The sequence below is a fragment of the Pararge aegeria genome, chromosome Z, assembly GCF_905163445.1.
Source record: "Pararge aegeria chromosome Z, ilParAegt1.1, whole genome shotgun sequence".
Lineage (NCBI taxonomy): Eukaryota > Metazoa > Arthropoda > Insecta > Lepidoptera > Nymphalidae > Pararge > Pararge aegeria.
Window position 1 is genome coordinate 11,526,493 of NC_053208.1, and position 18,815 is coordinate 11,545,307.

At 35.0% G+C, this 18,815-nt stretch overlaps 1 protein-coding gene across 6 annotated transcripts in view; it reads right to left on the reverse strand.

The window, feature by feature from the left end:
- LOC120636021 (disco-interacting protein 2) overlaps nt 1-17,914 on the reverse strand; it is a 130,756-nt gene extending 112,842 nt beyond the window's left edge. For all 6 annotated transcript variants that reach the window (XM_039907257.1, XM_039907256.1, XM_039907255.1 and 3 more), the window contains exon 1: nt 17,744-17,914. In XM_039907257.1, the coding sequence (XP_039763191.1) occupies nt 17,744-17,828 (85 nt within the window). In that variant the 5' untranslated portion in view covers nt 17,829-17,914. The remainder of the gene's footprint in view (nt 1-17,743) is intronic.
- Between the last annotated feature and the right edge of the window lie 901 nt (nt 17,915-18,815).

Sequence of the window (18,815 nt, forward strand, 5' to 3'; positions counted from 1 at the left end):
TATGCGATGGTTGGAAGTGACCGATTTATATATATTCCCTGACCGATTTCGGCCATTCAGCCGATTAGTCTCGAATCAAATCAAAATACACTTTATTACACGAGATTTTGCAACTACGCGGTAGGTAACATACTGCACGAGTGTGAGCGCCGACACAGGTGCACCCTTTCTTCCCTCACCCTCGTTGTCCGATGGGACTGCAGATCCGACATGACCGGAAAGAGATTACGGGCAAAGCTTATAGCTAAACGTGCTCTCTGAGGCACGGGGATGAATCACCGTAAATTTTAATTTACAAACTCCGGTTCTAAGAATATCTTGATAAAAACACCCGGGAATCGAACGCAGAGCATCGTGATCTGAATATGATAACCACTTGTTCAACGAGGCTGTTGTACCTATATAGGGCAAATCTAAAAACTAAGTCTATGTAAATCGGTCCAGTAGTCTTCAGTAAAATGATAATAAGTAAACGCAATAAGACGAACATACAACCTCTAACTCCAAACAAACAAATACTATCGTGGGTTAAAACAAGATTGTTCTAGACATGGTACAAAACTGGGTTGTTAGGAAAATACGTTAGGTCTAAATAACAACATGAATCACCCTGCACTCGTCGAATGTACGATAAATTCAGTGATAAGATATTGCTAGCAAAATTAATCATCAGTTTGTTAACATCGTAGGAACATCATTTTCGAATACTTTAGAATGCCTCATGCCTTGGCTTTTAATTTCCTAAATGCATCTTCCTGTTGAGGGTTTGCCTCGGATTACGACAGCATGTATAGGGGGACACTGACATCATCTTTGTAAAAGACAAATTAATTAGACCCGGCTTGTATGTACAATAGAAAATTTACATTTCGGTTTCATCTTGCGCATCCTAAATTAATACATGACAGCGTAGACACCCACTGAATTATTCAAGTACCACGTGTTATACTTTTGCAATAGTTTGTACAAAATAACAATCGTTGCCTAGAGTTATCAAAGCCTGCCTACCCGCTTTTAAGTCGCTTGGTGGTTTTAAGTTCTCTGAAATTTAGTAGGAGGAATAGATTGGGATGTGTACAAAGACTTTTTCCTTCATTAAGGCCATTTACACATTTGTGTATGTCACTGATTGAACTTGAATTTTTGTCAAAGTCTTTTGAGCGGGTTCGGCCATCTTTGGTCTTCATCTCATCAGTTTGACTCGGTACGTTTAGAAAGAAGAAGCTCTAGTTAGATTAAAAAATACTGTATTTGCCATCGATGCTCCTTTAATATTTGAAGAGTTCCTTCGATTTTGCCAGGGTCCCTTCGATAGATCTTCATCAAATTAAAATGAGAGTACTTCTAAGGTATTGACATTCCGAAGAATTATGAAAACCGATGTATAATTGGCGGATTAATCGCGTAACAAATATGCATAAAATAAACATACAGTCGAATAGAGAACCTCATTCTTTTTTTAACGTCGGTTGAAAACACTACATTCATTGAGAAACAATTTTATCTTCTATACTGCCGGATAATACTACCTTAATGAACATCGTCGTCGGGACGGCGAATAAATCAGGTAACATACTATTCTGCAACAAATTACTTACTGATTTCATATCAAACTAGTGTATGTTGTATATTTCGTGTTTAGTAACCCTCTCCGTGTTTAGTACATAATCATAATCGCATAAAAGCACAAACTAATCACGTTCGCCTTCCGTCTATACGCAAAACTTTCCGTATGGTTATAAAACCTCATACTCGTCTGGGGAATCAACCATCAAATCTTCGGGTGAAATGAAAGGATAATTGTTAGCCTCATTGTAGTCATGAAATTCAGACGAAAATTCCGACCTGGCACAATAATTTGGTCGAAGAATGTGATAAAACACATTTATTAAATCGAGGTTATTATACAATTGATGAATTTCTTAATGACATGGTTGCTTGAAAGCATCCGGCTCCGCTTTCATCTCTCACAAGATAGAATAATGAATGTTAAAATGTAAATTTTTGATGTTGGAAAAGAGCAACTGCTGAGTTTCTTGCCGGCTTCTTCTCGGTAGAATCTGCCTTCCGAACCGGTGGTAGAGTCACTACAAACAGACAGACTTGACGTTTCAAAAGTGCTTATATTAGGCCTACTCGAAATAAATGAAGTTTGAATTTTGATTATATTTTAAGATTTTAGACATCATATATTTTGTTATGATTTATTATATTAGCTCTTTTTCTTTAATGCGGTTATCTGCCCGCGTGCTGATCTGATGTGTGATAGATCGCTGTAGTTAAACTGCGTCCCACATGAGTGCAGCCCGCGTGATCGTAAATGTGTAGAGTTTAGGCTTTAATCTACTAAAGTGCGCTGACCAAGTGAGGATTGGTAGACTTAACACGCCTTTGAGAACATTATACAAAGAACTCTCAGGCATGCAGGCTTCCTCACGATTTTTTCCCTCACCTTTAAAAAAGTGATATTTATTTGCTTAAACACTTAACTCCTCGAAGTAAGAGGTGCTTACTGGGGATCGAACTCGGCCGCCCTGAAAGGAAGCCTGAAGTCCTAACAATAATTTACCTAGTCCTAATAAGTCTTAATTCCTAGGTGACAACAACTAAGGTGTTATAAAATGGTTTGATGGCATATTGACGTGACAACGTCTTATAAATTGGTTTGCCGGGTGACACTTTAAGAAACTGCGTTACGCTCCGCTCACGTTATGCGCTCACAATGAGAGCGAGTGAGAGGCACGCGTCCCTTCCACTCGGGCATGGTTAGCCCGCCTAAGAGCGAGAGAGACAGACATAAAAAGTGAAAGGCACGCGTCCCTTTGTAGTAAACGCTGTTTCATTGTACGCAAATGTATTGCAAGTTATTGTATGTATATTTGTATATAAATACGTATGTATGTGTAAAGGTAAAAATAAAATTTTGTTAATATGAAATTCAGTGCGAGATTCTTTGTATAAATTAATGTTTTAAATATAATTCTTTGTATAAATAAATGTTTTAAATTGTTACTATTATTTCATCCTTCTTCCTACTATACGAATGAATATTCACATTAAAATTATTTTACCACTCAAAGTCGTTGTCACGTAAAACTTTCGCCCGTATACCGACTTTACAGGCAACCAATTTTTTTAATAAACATATTTTTCTTTCGATTCTTTATAAAGTACAATAAATACGAACAGCAAAAATAATTTTCTTTTATTCAAATACATACAATAAGTGAACGTGGGTATCTAAAAAGCGTAGCAAATATTTCGGGAGAAATAATAATATGCTCTTAACATCCGATCTTGAAAGCAGCTAAGTCGGTACACGTGTTTCTTTTTAATTGAAGTATCATAAAGGTATTTTGAGCAACAATGTTGAAGTTTTCAATTCTCTGAAACAACCGACGAATAGACTATTGTTACAGTAATTTTATTTAACTATGAATTAATATCTGCCAGATATTTTCTTAAATGATATAAATCTAGCATTTTAGACACACTTCAGTCTTGTATGAGACTAAACTATGCAGAGATACCTCACCTCCCGCTGTCTTAGACGATTGAAAAGAAGCGACGCATCAGGCTTGTCAAACTGATACATTAGTTACAGTAATTTCTTTGATAACTGTAACTTTAAATGTGCCAGATATCTTTATAATTGATTTGCATTTTATAAAATGTGTGCTAATAATTCTTATTTAATTTCAACAAAATAGTTAAAATACTTAAGGTACCTTAGCGAAACCGGTCAGCTAATATAGCATGAAGACGATATAAAATAAAAAATTGCGCTCGAAATCTATTCCATAGGAAAGTTGCATTTTGAATAGCCTAGAACACACAAAGCAATAATTATCTCGCCAAAAATCACGTTTATCTGTTGCCCGGTTGCTGCATGAAAGAAGTACAAACGATCAAAAATACTTTCTAATAATTCTATCCGCTAAATAAGTTACATAGGTAGGACGACTTATTTCGTATTATTGACTTATTTGTGAAAAGGAAAAATACGGCTGAATGGGTATTGATCATACCATAGCTCAAACCATCTGCAGAGGCATGAAAAAGTTGGTCTGCCGGTTTCTTGTTCTTCAAAGTGACAGTGGGACGACATTATTTGCAAAAACACCTTTGACACACTTTTAGACCAAATGACATCTAAAAGAGAGCGTACGCGTCTTCTCGCTCTCTCTGCTAAGGAGTCCGGCTACTGGCTCTCCCTTCAGCTAACCTGGGCACTATGTTAGACCACACCACTTTGACGGTGTCTTAGGCTTGGCGCCTCTATAATTCAAACTCATCGATGCCTCTGCGGTAACAGCGTTGACACCTACGGTCACCATGGACTCTCCTGTTTAAGAAGTGCTGGTCGCTTTTCTCCCCATAGCACCATCAACGACATCATCAGACGATCTCTTGCTACCGCTCACGTACCAGCTTTATTAGAACCTACTGGTTTGGCGCGGAGCGATGACAAGGACCTGATAGTATGACGCTCATTTCTTGGAGGCTGGGAAGGTCACTTGTGTGGGATACAACTTGTGTCGATACCCTAGCTGCATCACAAATCCAGGCCACCTCGTCAATGGTGGGTGCGGCTGCTACCATTGCCGAGCAGGCCAAGAGGCGTAAATATGAAAACCTGGATAGCAGTTTCATTTTTGTGCCTTTTGGAGTAGATACTTTGGGACCGTGGGGACCACAGGCACGAGCTCTTTGTAAAGAATTATCGAAAAGGTTATCGAGTCTACAAGATCCTATAGCAGGCAGTTACCTTGGCTCAATCTCTCAGAGTAACTTTAGCTAATTTGTGATAATATTCAAATTTATTGTATTTTTATCAGGCCACGTATTGATGTGGATCTGTGTGATTGTCTGGGTAAAAAGAAAATAAGTCAATGAAATGAAATACTTCTTTAATGTACGCTCATATCTAGATTTATTCGTGTAGCATGTTGCTTTTTAATCCAACACATGACGCCGAGCTGCGATACAATTGTATTCTACGTTTGTAATAGTGCTGTGCTGGAAAAACACTGAACCAATTTCATTGATGTTCTGATTGTTTGAAAGTACAAGGCCAGTCTTACAAATACTATTGGTTACTTATTTTGTAAGGTTTTTTTTTAACAAAAACCGGCAGTGCGGCGGTTGCTACTTGTATCAGTTAATGGCTGACCTTGCATAATAATTTTAAGACCATTAGGTCTGTTAGATATTTAAAAACATATTTTATAAATCTATGCTAATACATATTATAAAGAGGAAACTTTTATTTTAAATGTTTAAAAAGGACTCGAAAGAACTTAACCGATTTTAGATCTTTTTTCGTTATTATTACATAGGCTTTAATTTATTTTCAAAAACATTGGAGATCCTTGTGAAAATTGCAATAATGTAACCCAAAGTAGCAAAATTTTGCCTATAAAATTCATTACTTCGTGAATATTATGTATTACATGATTAAAGTAGTCATTATTACCTACATAAAATCCGCGGGAATATATCTGACTATCATAGTTAAGTCAAATTAGTTTTCTCAAATAAATAGTTTTATCATCAAGGCAGGAAATATTTTTTAATCCATTCCAATTGGACATTTAACGTAAAAATTATCAACCTACTCAAAGCCTTTCTTTTTAGAAGAATATACACCTTAAAATATGCTTTAAAAAGAAAACAAAATACGGACTAAGTCGCGGACATCAGCTAGTTATATCATAAACACAAAATTTATTTATTGATAAAATAGTTGGTCACAATAGAAATTTCTGGTCTTTATTGATCACAAAAATAATATACGGTCGCAAATATAGAACTAATTATATCTTGGACCAATATAAGTATAATAAAAGATCAAAAATAGAACTAAATTTTCAAACAAATAAACAGTTCTAAATTTTGTAGTGAACTGTGAAACAAAGACATGTGAGGCCATGAGATAATGATATCTACCCATTTTCTCAACTTATCTCATACGCATGATAGGCATCTTAGCAACATTTGCGGTAATTCAATCTAAATAGTAATTACTGTAACAGTAGGTAGTTTATTTGATCTTTTATCTTTTACTTAAAAAATCGGAACTAGGATCTTTAAAAAAATAAGTCTTTGTCAATATATTTTATCGTGAGTTGATACTTTTTGCAAGGAATCTATTTCCAGATTACGCTAATGGACTTGTCGACGAGTAAATTCTAGCTGATATCAAGAGATGTTTTAGGTACCTACTCCATTAGACTACGTTGGTATAAAGATACCATTTTTTCTTTCTAAAATTAAGGCGTAAATAGCTTTGGAAACTAACATGATATTAACGGAATTCTTAGAAGACCGCAAAACACTTCGATTTGTTTGTGTTTACCGGCCTTCTATAGAGCACAAGTTTCTCAGAAAAAAAGGGTTTTTGCCGAAGTCCACCAAATTGTCCATGTGCGGATAGGTCCATGTGCGGATAGGACTTCACATTTCTTGTATTTATTAAGGGATATCCTGCCATTGCCAGACGGAGAATCTGTCCTATGTAAGTACCATTCCACCATATTCCCCTAACTTTATCCTTTTATCGTTACCTTGTAGTTTCCATTATACCAGCACGTATATAGATCACTCACTCTGCTATAAAGTGAAAGCTGGATTCCACCTCACCACATTCTGGACCTATTCACATTTTATGTTTTTTTTTGGTGTCTATTTATCAGGCAATGCCTCGTGCTTATACTTGCTATCAATGCTATGTTGGTTCTGCTCTGTGACATTAGTTGCTTTGTCTTCTTCTTCTTCTGCCTGTATGCGTCGAATAATTCTATCTTGCCTTCGATTCTCATTCTTTGACACCCTCTATCACTCTTTTTGTAATGTTATACGGAATGAGTAAGCGAGACTCAGACCCGTAAAAACACTTGCGCCTTCTTGCTAGCTTATCTGCTTTTCCGTTGTCTCGATTTGGTGTCCGGAATCCCAAGAATTGGACACGTATGTTTTCACAGCTAGTGAAATTAATGTATCACATTCTTTCACTAAGCCAGAAGTGATATCCTTTCCGTCGCGGGCTTTTAGTGCAGATAGCTAGTTCTCTGTACGTCAAGTGTCTATTAAGCTACTGGCACGTGGCCTTTGTGGCATTCGAGTAAGTCTTGGCCTGGAAGACACTTCCGTATATGCCTACGCTTATTATTTGTTCCTTTTCTGGAGTGGTACTGTTAAAGATTCCAGCCCCATTGAGCTTTGTAGATACCCACGCTGTCTTTTATACATATAATAAGATCATTATTCAAGATTATTATAGACAGTTTATCTACGTACATTTGGTCAATAGCTGCATGTCCTTTATTCATGAAACTGCTTTTACTTTGTTTTGACATTTTAATCCTATACCATTGTGCTAGTGTTTTTTTATTAGTTTCCAAGTCTAAAGGACACAGTCCCAGAGGAATCTCCAGCGCTGCAGCCGGCGTAGTTCTTAAAGCGCCCGAGATCATCAGTGTGGCCATCCTTTGTACTTTTGTCAGCTCTTTACTATTTATTTTAACTTCTACCACCATATATCAACGTAGATAATTCTAGGAACTTTCACACGCCTTTGAGAATATTGTCAAGGCATGGAACATGGACTATAACGGCAAAGAAAAATATTTCTTTGCCGTTATAGTAAAAAGTGATATTCAATTGCTTGAATAAAAAACTCACACTAAGCGGGATAATTAAATATTTTATGCACCCCATGATATGTGTGATATATGACAAAGTGGGTTGTGTAGAAGAATATAAAGAGCTTATCTATAAATTAATTTTATTGACTATACCTTTAAACATAATATTATCGTAATCCGAATGATAAAAGAATCCCGCCAAGCAACGGTAAGTACTTGTTGTCTCCCAGCGTAATTGAGCATTAACCTATTGCCGTAATGGCGTAGGGGTCTAAATCGGAGAATATAATGTGGAGCACGCTACTTATAGCCTCATTGCATTCAATTTCTATATTTATGACTTCAGTGATTGACTAACTACAGGAAAAAGGTCACCTCTCTCGCTCCTCTCTTTACTCTTATAACACAATGTTAGTCTCCAGAGAAAGTTTTCAATTTTATTACAGAAATCAAAGACAGCATCTAAGCTGATTTTGAGTTGAGTCTATATTTGTATCAAATGCGCCATGGGCGGATGATATTACATAAAAATATTTGAGTTAAATTGTAACTATCTCATTCGCAGAAAGGTAAATCTTAACATAGAAAAGTGTTTTCGGTACCTTTTATTAACTAAATTGAATATCGGCAATTGTGATTAATTTCAAACTCGAAGCAAGCAAGTGCATTTAGACGCATGTTTGTCAAAAGTGCCAATTCTTTATTATAAAACACAATTCTATAAAGTAAACGAAATTGATGGTTATTAAAAAACTGTCTTTTTTATAATGTTTCCCATAAAAACGGATAGCACTAATCCTAAAAAAACTAGGAAGAAAAGACGGCTGAATAAGAATCTCTCATGACTCATTTCATGTGGTATTTTCTATTTTGAAAGACAATCTAGATCAATTTCATTAATTGTATTAATATTAGAATGATTTGACCGTCCATCTATTCTAGTGATGAAACTACGAGGTTTACTTATTTTATTACAAAACCCAACCACATCTATTCTACTTAACATATTCCGTGTGCCGAACAGGACACAGAAAAGATGTTTCTATTGGGATGTCCGTAAAATTTCATGTAGAACAGTTTTCTTAAATGCTTACGTTCGAGACGTAATCAAATGATTTACAATAAATGTTTACAGTGGAATGCATTGCTTCAAATAAAATATATGGTGCGCCTTTGCCAAAAAATCTACATACAATGCGTGTGTTCGAGTCATTGATTAACTTTGAAAATACGGAAAAAGTGCGATTCCATCTAATTAGTCTCAAACAAAAAGGTGGGCGTTCATAATTCGGCCCGCTTTTATCATGTAATCACATCGATTTTTAGTCGTTGAGGGACTGAAAATAAAAGTATAAAAGTGTCACTCACACATGGAGAGCTTAGAGTATATTTTCGTGATCAATGAAGAAATGAGGTGATTCCTAGAACAGAAAGAACGACCAACATATCTCAACGAACCGCGAAACTAAAAATGCAATGGTGGGGCACGTAGTTCGGGGATCCGAGGAGGTTGGGTTTCCAAGCTGCTGGAATGATAACCCCTAACCGGTAAAGCAGCGTTGTTATTAGAGCCTAAATAACGAACACGAGACGCAAAGCACCGCTACAAGCGGCCCAAGACCGGAATATGGGCTCCCTACAAAATATATGTGATGAACCTGATCTCTGTGTTCCAATGGATCCGTATTAAAAAGAAGGCAGTTAGTTGCTAAAAAAGATTGTTTCTAAAATGTACCTTGGTGGTACATTGGCAGTTGAAACATTAAAAGAAACGTTGAAATATTGTGATAACGACTAAGACACCAGGAGGTATCTTTGTTTCGATCGAGCCCATACAGGCCTGAAGTGTATAGATAATGCAATGATATAGATAATGCTGTCGTATTTATATCAAAATACCCAACAACTCAAACGTCACGAACATTAATAATGTAATTTTAATTTGGTTTTTGAAAACTATTTATTACTTAAATAAAAATTATTAGCTTATTTGTAAAAATCCTAATAAATTTTAAAATAAATATCTTGCTAATATTTATATATAGTTACCAAAAGATAAATTATTTACCCACTTTATAAAACGACTGTAACAATTGTGTGAATCGTACGTTTTTGACGTTTTTTTTTAAACAATCCTTAAAAGTGTAGGTAGGTATATGGAGACTAATTTTAGTATTAGAAACATTTACGTATCGCAAATAAAACATATACAAATTGTATGCGAATGAAGTTGCGGGCAACCACTAGTTACTAGGACATAATGTTGTACAAAATATCAACGAGAAGCCTAATTTCAAACTGAAATGCAAAAACTGTTTTAATATGCGACTAACAAGCAAATATTTTATGATATCATTTATATTACAATTTAGATACACTCTGAGATAATATTAGATATTTAATTTTTAAAATTAATATATATTAGCTTTTCCGAACCAGCCAGAGGTAAACAAACAGAAATATCAGCGAAATAAGCACCTACGTTTGGTAGAGCTCGCACATCGGTGTTTCTGAAATTTTACAAGATTTTTTTTCAATTGCAAAATGACATAAAAATACACCATTCCCAAAGAGCGTTGCTTAAGAGTTTTTTGTATCCAGGGAAGAATTGTAGAGAAAAATCTAATCATATTATATTTGATTTTTCCTTAATCTATACTTATAATAAAACTGTAACTGGCAGATTTCTGTACATTTAATATATTTTAAAAATTTTGCCCGGGGGATGCTATATAATAGATACTAAGTCCAAAACAGATTTTTATTTAATTTTTGTCTGTCTGTCTGTCTGTCATTATCGGGCATCACGTGAAAACTACTGAACGTATTGAAATAAAATTTGGTATAGTGGTAGCTGATAACCCGGGTCAACATATAGGATACTTTTTATCCCGATAAACAATAAGTTTCCTCCGGGAAATAGGATGATTTTTATATCAATTTTACCTCATATCTCCGTTATATTTTATTAATTCTTTTTTTGTGTAATAGTGTATACTACCAAGCATGTATTGTCTATTTTAATGAAGATCTGATGAATATTGTCGGAGATCAAGGACACAATTATTCTCAGATAACAGCAAGTCGCAAGGCATATAGGACAACGATCGAATGCATGCGTACCATCCTACTAAAATTATAAATGCGAAAGTTTGTGAGGATAGATGCATGGATGGTTGGATGTATGTATGGATATTTGTTACGCTTTAACGCCACAACGAATGAATCGATTTGGCTGAAATCTGGCAGAGATACCTATAATATAGTCTGGAATAGCTCATAGGCTTCTTTTTATCCCGGAAAAGCAAACAGCTTCTACAGGATAGCATCACTATTTTTTCCGCATTTGTCTTTCAAAATCGGTGCAACGGAGTTTTAGATGGACGTGGTTTTTTGGATAGGAATAGTTGAAATATTATAAAGCTTTTAAATTTTGTTTGGTTGAACGCGCTAATCTCAGAAAATGCTGTTTCGTTTTTTTTTGTTTTCGATTTGTAGTAACAATTATGGCTATATAACATCACGCTACTATCATTAATGAGAAATATTGCAAAAACTGCAAAATATCCTTTTTAAGAGATTCTGATCCGTGCGATGCGTGAACGGTAAACGTTACGCCAAACGACGGAAGTATGTAGTAAGTATATCGGCATTGTCGGAATTGTTGTTTCTTTAAAGTTCTATAAAACAGTCCGCGACAACATACGACTATTTTTTGAAGTCGACTCATTCGCGGACGAAGACGCGCGGGGTTATAAAATTTCAAGACATTTTGCGATTCGTTTATCGCACTTCTCCGTAGACACTAAAGCTAGCTATTTATAACAAAGCTGGGAACAATGGGGAGGTAATTTATGACGCGCGTATTTTTTGCGCGATGTTTTTCAACATGTTTGTCTAATAAGCCAATATAGATTTTTGTTTTTGCAGGGGTGTTTTAGGTTATTAACTTCAATTTGGTGAGGATCAGATCAGATGATCTGCTGAAATGGGGAAACCATCTCTAAACACTATCATACATGCAATAGCAAAGTGTGGTGGCGGCAGACCAGACTACAGTTGTCACCATTCCTCCTCTTCGCGCGGGTGTCGTACGAAGCGACTAAAGGAATAAGTATATCAAAGAACGGACAGCAGCGTCCTGTTCCACTATCAGCTACTTCGATGGCCTAGCGTGGTGATTATGGGCAAATCCTCCCGTAAGGAGAATCCACTTAGTCAAGTAGCAGTATATTGACTTCAGGTTTCCAAAAAATCCAATTGATGATTGATATGAACTTACTAAAACTTATGAGATGACCCTAGTACCACAATATAAAGAGTTACAGCAGTCCGACGCAATTGATCCCGTGGTAAATGCCCGCACCGCGCTGTCTAGACAGCGACGCGACAAAGTTTAAAGGCTATGGTTGTCAAGTAAACGCGTCATATATATGTTTTATTACAATCTCTGAACCTAGGTGAGGTATATGTGACTAAGTAACCAAATTTTTTAAAGCTTAATCTGTGGCCCTAAATCGCATAGCCTCATCTTATTCGTTGTGTCTTGTGACCATGTGACAAAAAAATCCAAAGCTCATATCCCAGACGCTTAGGGCCCCATAACAATCATGTTGGTTGTTGAGGCTAAAACGCAACTGCACAAGTGGTATGGTTTAAGGAGGCGAGGACAGATGATTTTAATGTCTTTAGACGTAAAAAGTCATTAGACGTTTCGGGGAGATGCCTTGCTGCCCAATAGTCAAACATTGGGTCGAGGACCGAGGTGGCTTCGGGGCTCAATAGGTAGAATAATGTGAGGTCATGACCTCCTAGGATGGCAATTCTAGATTTCACTAACAACCGTAACATAGATACGAACGTATTACCTTGTTGTTGTGGACTTATTAATATGGTCTAAAATAAATTAGTATTTATTTATAAATTTTTTGTATATATTTAAACTTCATATTTAGTATGAAAATTAAACATTCATTCTCAGGAGATGTTGAATTAACCGCAACGCAAGATTTGTTTGGTGTGGAGAGTATTAAGATTGAAAAAAATTATAAATAACACTACACAGATTCTCCTATAATCAAATATTTAAACTTCTTATTTTCGAGTTGCCTTTGTGACCACTTCACCAAATTTTTTGGGAGCTTGTATCTACGGTTTTATGGGATGCAGCCCCATCGTGTTCGTATTTAAACTTCTTATTTTCATAGTGCGCTTTGACCACCATAATGGGTGCTCACCAAGTAGCGTTAGAGATATGGGCTTACAAACCATTCGTCACGGTTTTATTTATTACTAGCTTTTGCCCGCGGATTTGCTCACGTTAAGTTCAATTTTAGATTTGGTAAATTTTAACTACAAAGGTTAAAAAAAAATGTCTTGCTGCTAATAGAACAATATGCCTGAACTGCACATGTGAGAAGCAGTTTTCTGTAAAGTCTATTCCCGCAAATTTGAAAGTCTGTCCTTGAGACTTCTTACAGTCATTGCAGACATACTTTGAGGGGAAACAGATTACGTTTGAATTCAAATGGAAGATCTTTCGGAGTTAAAGGAAGCAGCTTCTGTTTTCACTTCAGGATTTTCATCCTGCTAGCTAGCAACAGCTTTCCTGTGATAATCGGGATTTTTAATTTGATTTTTGTGATGAAATAAAGTTATTACATTTTTTCTTGTGTAATAGTATATCCCTAGATTTCTTATTACTTTTTTATTTATTAATAATGACGCAAATTCATCAGTGCTACCTATCTCAGTCAACAATTCTGGTAAAGTTTCACTGTGTACTGAAGATGCAAGACGCAAGAGGCAAATCACACAAAAAAGGTCACGCTCTCTAGAACAGGCACCTCCTACTCTCCCTCAATGCAAACTGATGACGTATCAGATAAAGGACCGTACTCTTCAACAGATATTTCCTCGGTTTATAATTCATTATTCCATTTAGTACTGAACTCGTGTCAGGCAAACGATCATGCTCTTCTATAGGTTCTTCTTATACGAAACCGAGTAATTTATTTCGCAACAATAGGAAATTAGGCATCAAAATGTCCATTGGATAAATCTTGGCTAAATCGTAATCACCGTACTGGACATTAGATCCGGCCTCCTACGTTGATAGATCAGCCAGTCAGTCAGTCAGTCAGTCAGTTACATAGATATACCAAGTTTTATTGACGACTTGAATAATTACTTAAAAAATCAGAAACTTTCATAAATATGTTCATCCCCTTTGAAACACGTATTTCTTTAGTTTTAAACCTAAAGTCAAAGTTTCATGGATGTTGAAAAATAAGTTGATAAATGAAGGATTTTATACAAACTTTTATCGCCTATTTAACTTAGGGTTGGAATTACCAAAAATTCTTCTTAGCGGATGCCTACGTTGTTATGACAATCTGTGTGAAAAATTTCAGCCCGATCCATCAAGTGGTTAGAGCTGTGCGTAGATAGATGAGTCAGTGAGTCAACTTTGCCTTATATATATATATATATAGATTTTGCTTAAAACACTGAAAAGATTATCATCTTTTTGTGCCGAAATATCTTTGAATATTACCTTTTAATGTTATTTAAAGTTAGTTTGTTGAGTTGACCTTATTATACGCAGCAACTTTTGCATTTTTAACATAAGTAAAACCGGTACACGCAGGCGTAGCTACAAGTTTAGTATAGGTATTGTACTAGAGTTATAAGTAACATACAATAGGTATTATTATATATTTATAAATAATATCAAAGAGATATGGTATGTTACAGTGATTTTTATTGTCGTTTTTCCTTTTACTGTGAACACTTATTACAAATAATTATGTACTTGGAAGTGTTAGGACATGGTTCTGCATGGTCTTGTCAGACCGCGTCACGACGTCAAACGGGTTTGTGTTGATACGTCATGCCAACCTTAAAAAACGGCCTAAGCACCAGTCGGTATATTTGAGCTGCGAAATGTCTTAAACGCCCTATAAACTGTTCGTTCCTAAAACGCATCTAGCCAACGAATGTAGCAGTCATGCGTACGGTTCACTGAACGTCCGCCAAGGACTTGTTGATGTGGTGTGCTGTGCACTCTTGTGGCATAAGCCATCATACATTTATTTTACTGCCGTTCATTTTTAAACCTCTCGTAATTTAACTTCCTGTCTAACTTGTTATAAGTACACATAAATAAAACTAAAGTGTCTGACTATGAATTCAACATAACAGACTATTTTATGGTCATCATGGATGTAGAATCTGCCCTGCTAACCAGTGATAGAGTAAACATTCAGTACGTGCTTAATATAGGCCTGATTGAAATAAATGCATTATGATTTTTGTTTTTGTTATGAAATACCTAACCACGTTATCGTAGAAAAACTAACCGAATAACATGGTTTTTTAAATTTTTTCCCGAAATTTAATATTGTTTTAATAATAATATGCGTATATTCGTGGTTATTATAGTTTTGACATTACTAATAAGTATTTTTGCTACCGTTTCTATCTTAATCTTTAAAAACAGATTTTGTTCAACACATCACAAAGACGCAAGCAATAATATAACATCAACAAATTTTATAATTACTTGTCTAATAAGAAATATATAAGCACATTAAAAATAAATAATACATAATTCGCTTAATGGTAATTAATTTTCAAACAAAAACATTCGCTATGCATGCATTGCTACATTTATAGTAAATACTAGCTATTGCCCGCGACTTCATCCGCTTTAATTCCGAATTCAAGCTCCGCTCCGCTTCCGCTTTAATTCAAGTCGGTCGCCGTCAGTTTTTTGGTAATGAGAATCATGTAGTACTTTTATTTATCATTAATAGCTTTCTCAGCGCACGCCTAATAACGAATTTTAAAGCCAATAATTTGCTATTTTAGGTTGCCTACATTATTACAATTTTCTTAAGGATCTCTAATTTATTTGATAAAAGCGTTCTATTGGAAAAACAAAGGGTTAAAATCGGTCCAGTAGTTTCGAAGTTCATTGGGTTAGAGTGGGTATAATCAAACAAACAAAAAAATCTTTCTGCTCTATAATAAATTTAAATTCAACTGTGAAATGTGTACTTATACTTAGTAGATGGCTATTAATTATGGGTCCGAATTGCTTACTCCGCGACATTTTCCCTACTTTTGGAATTTATAATTTTTATATGTTAACTTCTAAGAGGAATTTACTGGTACATATACAATCTTAATTATAAAGCAATTTATTTGGATAAGGATGGATAAGATCATGATATGAACGTAACCATCTATCGATTGTAACCATGTTTTGATTGACAAATTACAAAAAGCGCTTATTGTGACTTAACTATAACAGTTAGACAAATAGCCTAGTAGACTTTTTTGTAGGCAATGATGATTACTTTAAACATGTAGTACATTATTTTTATGTATCATCAATAATTTTCGCGGCGCACGACAGTAAATATATGATTTTTTTCGACATCGTTCAAACATTGTTATATTTCCGCTAATTTACAGAAAACTATAATATAGTTTATAGTTTTCTGTAAATTAGCGGAAATCTAATTATACAATAAACCCTTCCATTTCCACTTTGTCTATTAGTGAAATCTGTATAAAAATCCGTTCGGTAGTTTTTCAGTTTTTCGCACCCAGACAGACAGACTGACACGGAGGGGGACTTTCTTTTATAATAAATATAAAATAAAGATTTAAAAATAATGTGCAGATATTTTACGGTTGCATTCAAATGTTTAAAATTCTGTATGACGTCACATTTTTAATATATTATTATGATCTTGTAATTATGCTTTATATATGCTTATAAAATTAATAGGTAAAAGAGTTAACAATCAAGATAATAAGACTATAATTAAACTATGATCACGACCACTGGCTAAATAAAAAATCACACACATTGTATGAATTTTTAGCTTGGTCAAGAAGAAACATATCAAACTTTTGATGAAAGTGGTAGTAAGTATATTTATTTAGGGGTTTTAACTGCAGTGGCAATATGAATTATATATTTCTTTCTTAAAACATTATTATGGAAGTACAGTATTTTGCTACTTGTATGATGATCTGAATTTAATTTGAAGTGAATAGTTACTCTGTTAACAATAATAACATTAGAGTAATCTTATAAGAATATTTATTTATTCTGTTTTATACAATATATTTAAAAATCCATAAAGAAAATAAATGTAAATTATATAAACAAATACTACTCCATTGACCCTATAATGTATATAGATAGATATATGATAGACATAAAAATGCATCCAAAATAGCTATTAAACTAAAATACATGTAAAACATCAAACAATTCAAGATTAGGAACATAATGAGCAATAGATAATTAAATGATTTTTAGCTCAGTACTGATTATAAGTTAATTGATACTATAAATGGACATCAGCAAAATGTACAGATATGCTAAATCTATATATTATGCAGAAAGCTTACTAGCCCTTATTGCACAAATTCTTCTAAATACAAACATAATCTATCGAAATAATTAGTTCAATGGCGCGCGCGGATGATTAAAGCACACAGTAGAGTTATAAGAATATAGTTTTATGCAGGAAGTTTGATCAAAAACAGTCCATTCAAAACCCGATATCGGAGACACGAATATCACGCAAGCGAAACCGAGGAGTCTGCAGTTAAATATTTAGCTTCCACAAGTACGGCTTCGACGTCGCGTAGGTACCAACAAAGTTGTACTTTGTACAAATGAAGTTACTTCGGTTTGATGCGGCTTAATGAATGAAAAACAACTAATCGTGACAAGACTACTGCATTCCTCTGCAGATCATGTGTGACTAATCGAGAAATAATTAAAACATTGGGATATTTCTTGTCAGTCAACAAACCAAACACATCGCATGTGTTTCGGCCTACGGCAACTCAGCTATTCATATTTCAATATTTATCCAAAAACATCACATCAGCTGTCATTGGTTACGTCAGTAAACTTAAGGAGAGACGACTACAAGCAAACTTTAATAAAAACTTTCAAAAAAATATTTCGGCGGGATTTCCGTAACCAAAGAACAACTAATTCAAACAAAAAGTCAAACTTAACAAATTATCGATCTCCGAGATTCGCAGACTTACTGCATTCTTACCTTCAGACAACTCCAAGTCCAACTCAGCCAACTTATCTCTAATCTCGTCAGGCAACTTTGATATATCAACACTTAAGTCAGCCATAGTGAAAACAGCACTTTTTCACACAAAACAAATAAAGTTAACGACAAAAGTCTAAGACACCATCGTAACATCTAGCCATCTTGAATTTCGAATATTTTCTGTCCGAACCCAGCAATAGACTGAATTTGGGTTGCGAACGAAATCACCATCAGATGTCGCTTTCAATGCATATAATGGGTTTGTTTTCAATTACGGAAAACAGATAAAATAATACCATGTTTCATAACATATTAAAAATGGTTTTAGAATATATATTGTTATTACGTATACTAATTTAATATGTATTTTACATTATTTGTACTACAATAAAACAAAGTGTTTTTTTATCTTGGCCTTAGATTTCCACCATTAGAAAAATATTTTTTGTCTATTGAGCTGTCATTTGTTCTCTTATCAGCTCTATGGTTTTCAGCTTTGGGTTCTTGTCTTTTTTGCAAAAAAGCAAACACACACATTGCTAAAGACTTTCACATAGTAGTACAGCATATATGTTAATTAATTGGTGTTCATAGTCCTGGAAATGAATATAAACATTATATCACATTCATAATAAAATTGTAGTCGTGGTTACTAGAACACAATGTTCTTTTAAATAAATCTTCTTTGTCGTTACACTCTTGGCAGAGTGGTCATGGTCATCATGAAGCGTCTTTGAGGGCAGATGTCACACGCCCCACGAGCATCCGCCACTTCTCTCGGCTGGCCGAAAACCTGGTGCACTCGTGCAAAGGGCCACCCACAGCAGACTTAATCTGATCGGTCCATCGCATGGGTGACCTTCCTCGACCTCTAGTGCCCTCCACCTTGCCCTGCACGACAAGACGCCCTATGGAGTCACTCTCACGCCGGGAGAGTGACTCCATACTAAGATACTATTTTTATATTTAAATAAATATAAAAATAGTATCTTAGTCTAAGATGCGCTTTGCTACGTTAATTTACTTTGCTGCTACAACGACTAGACGTGCTTTTCCAACCAAGTTAAAA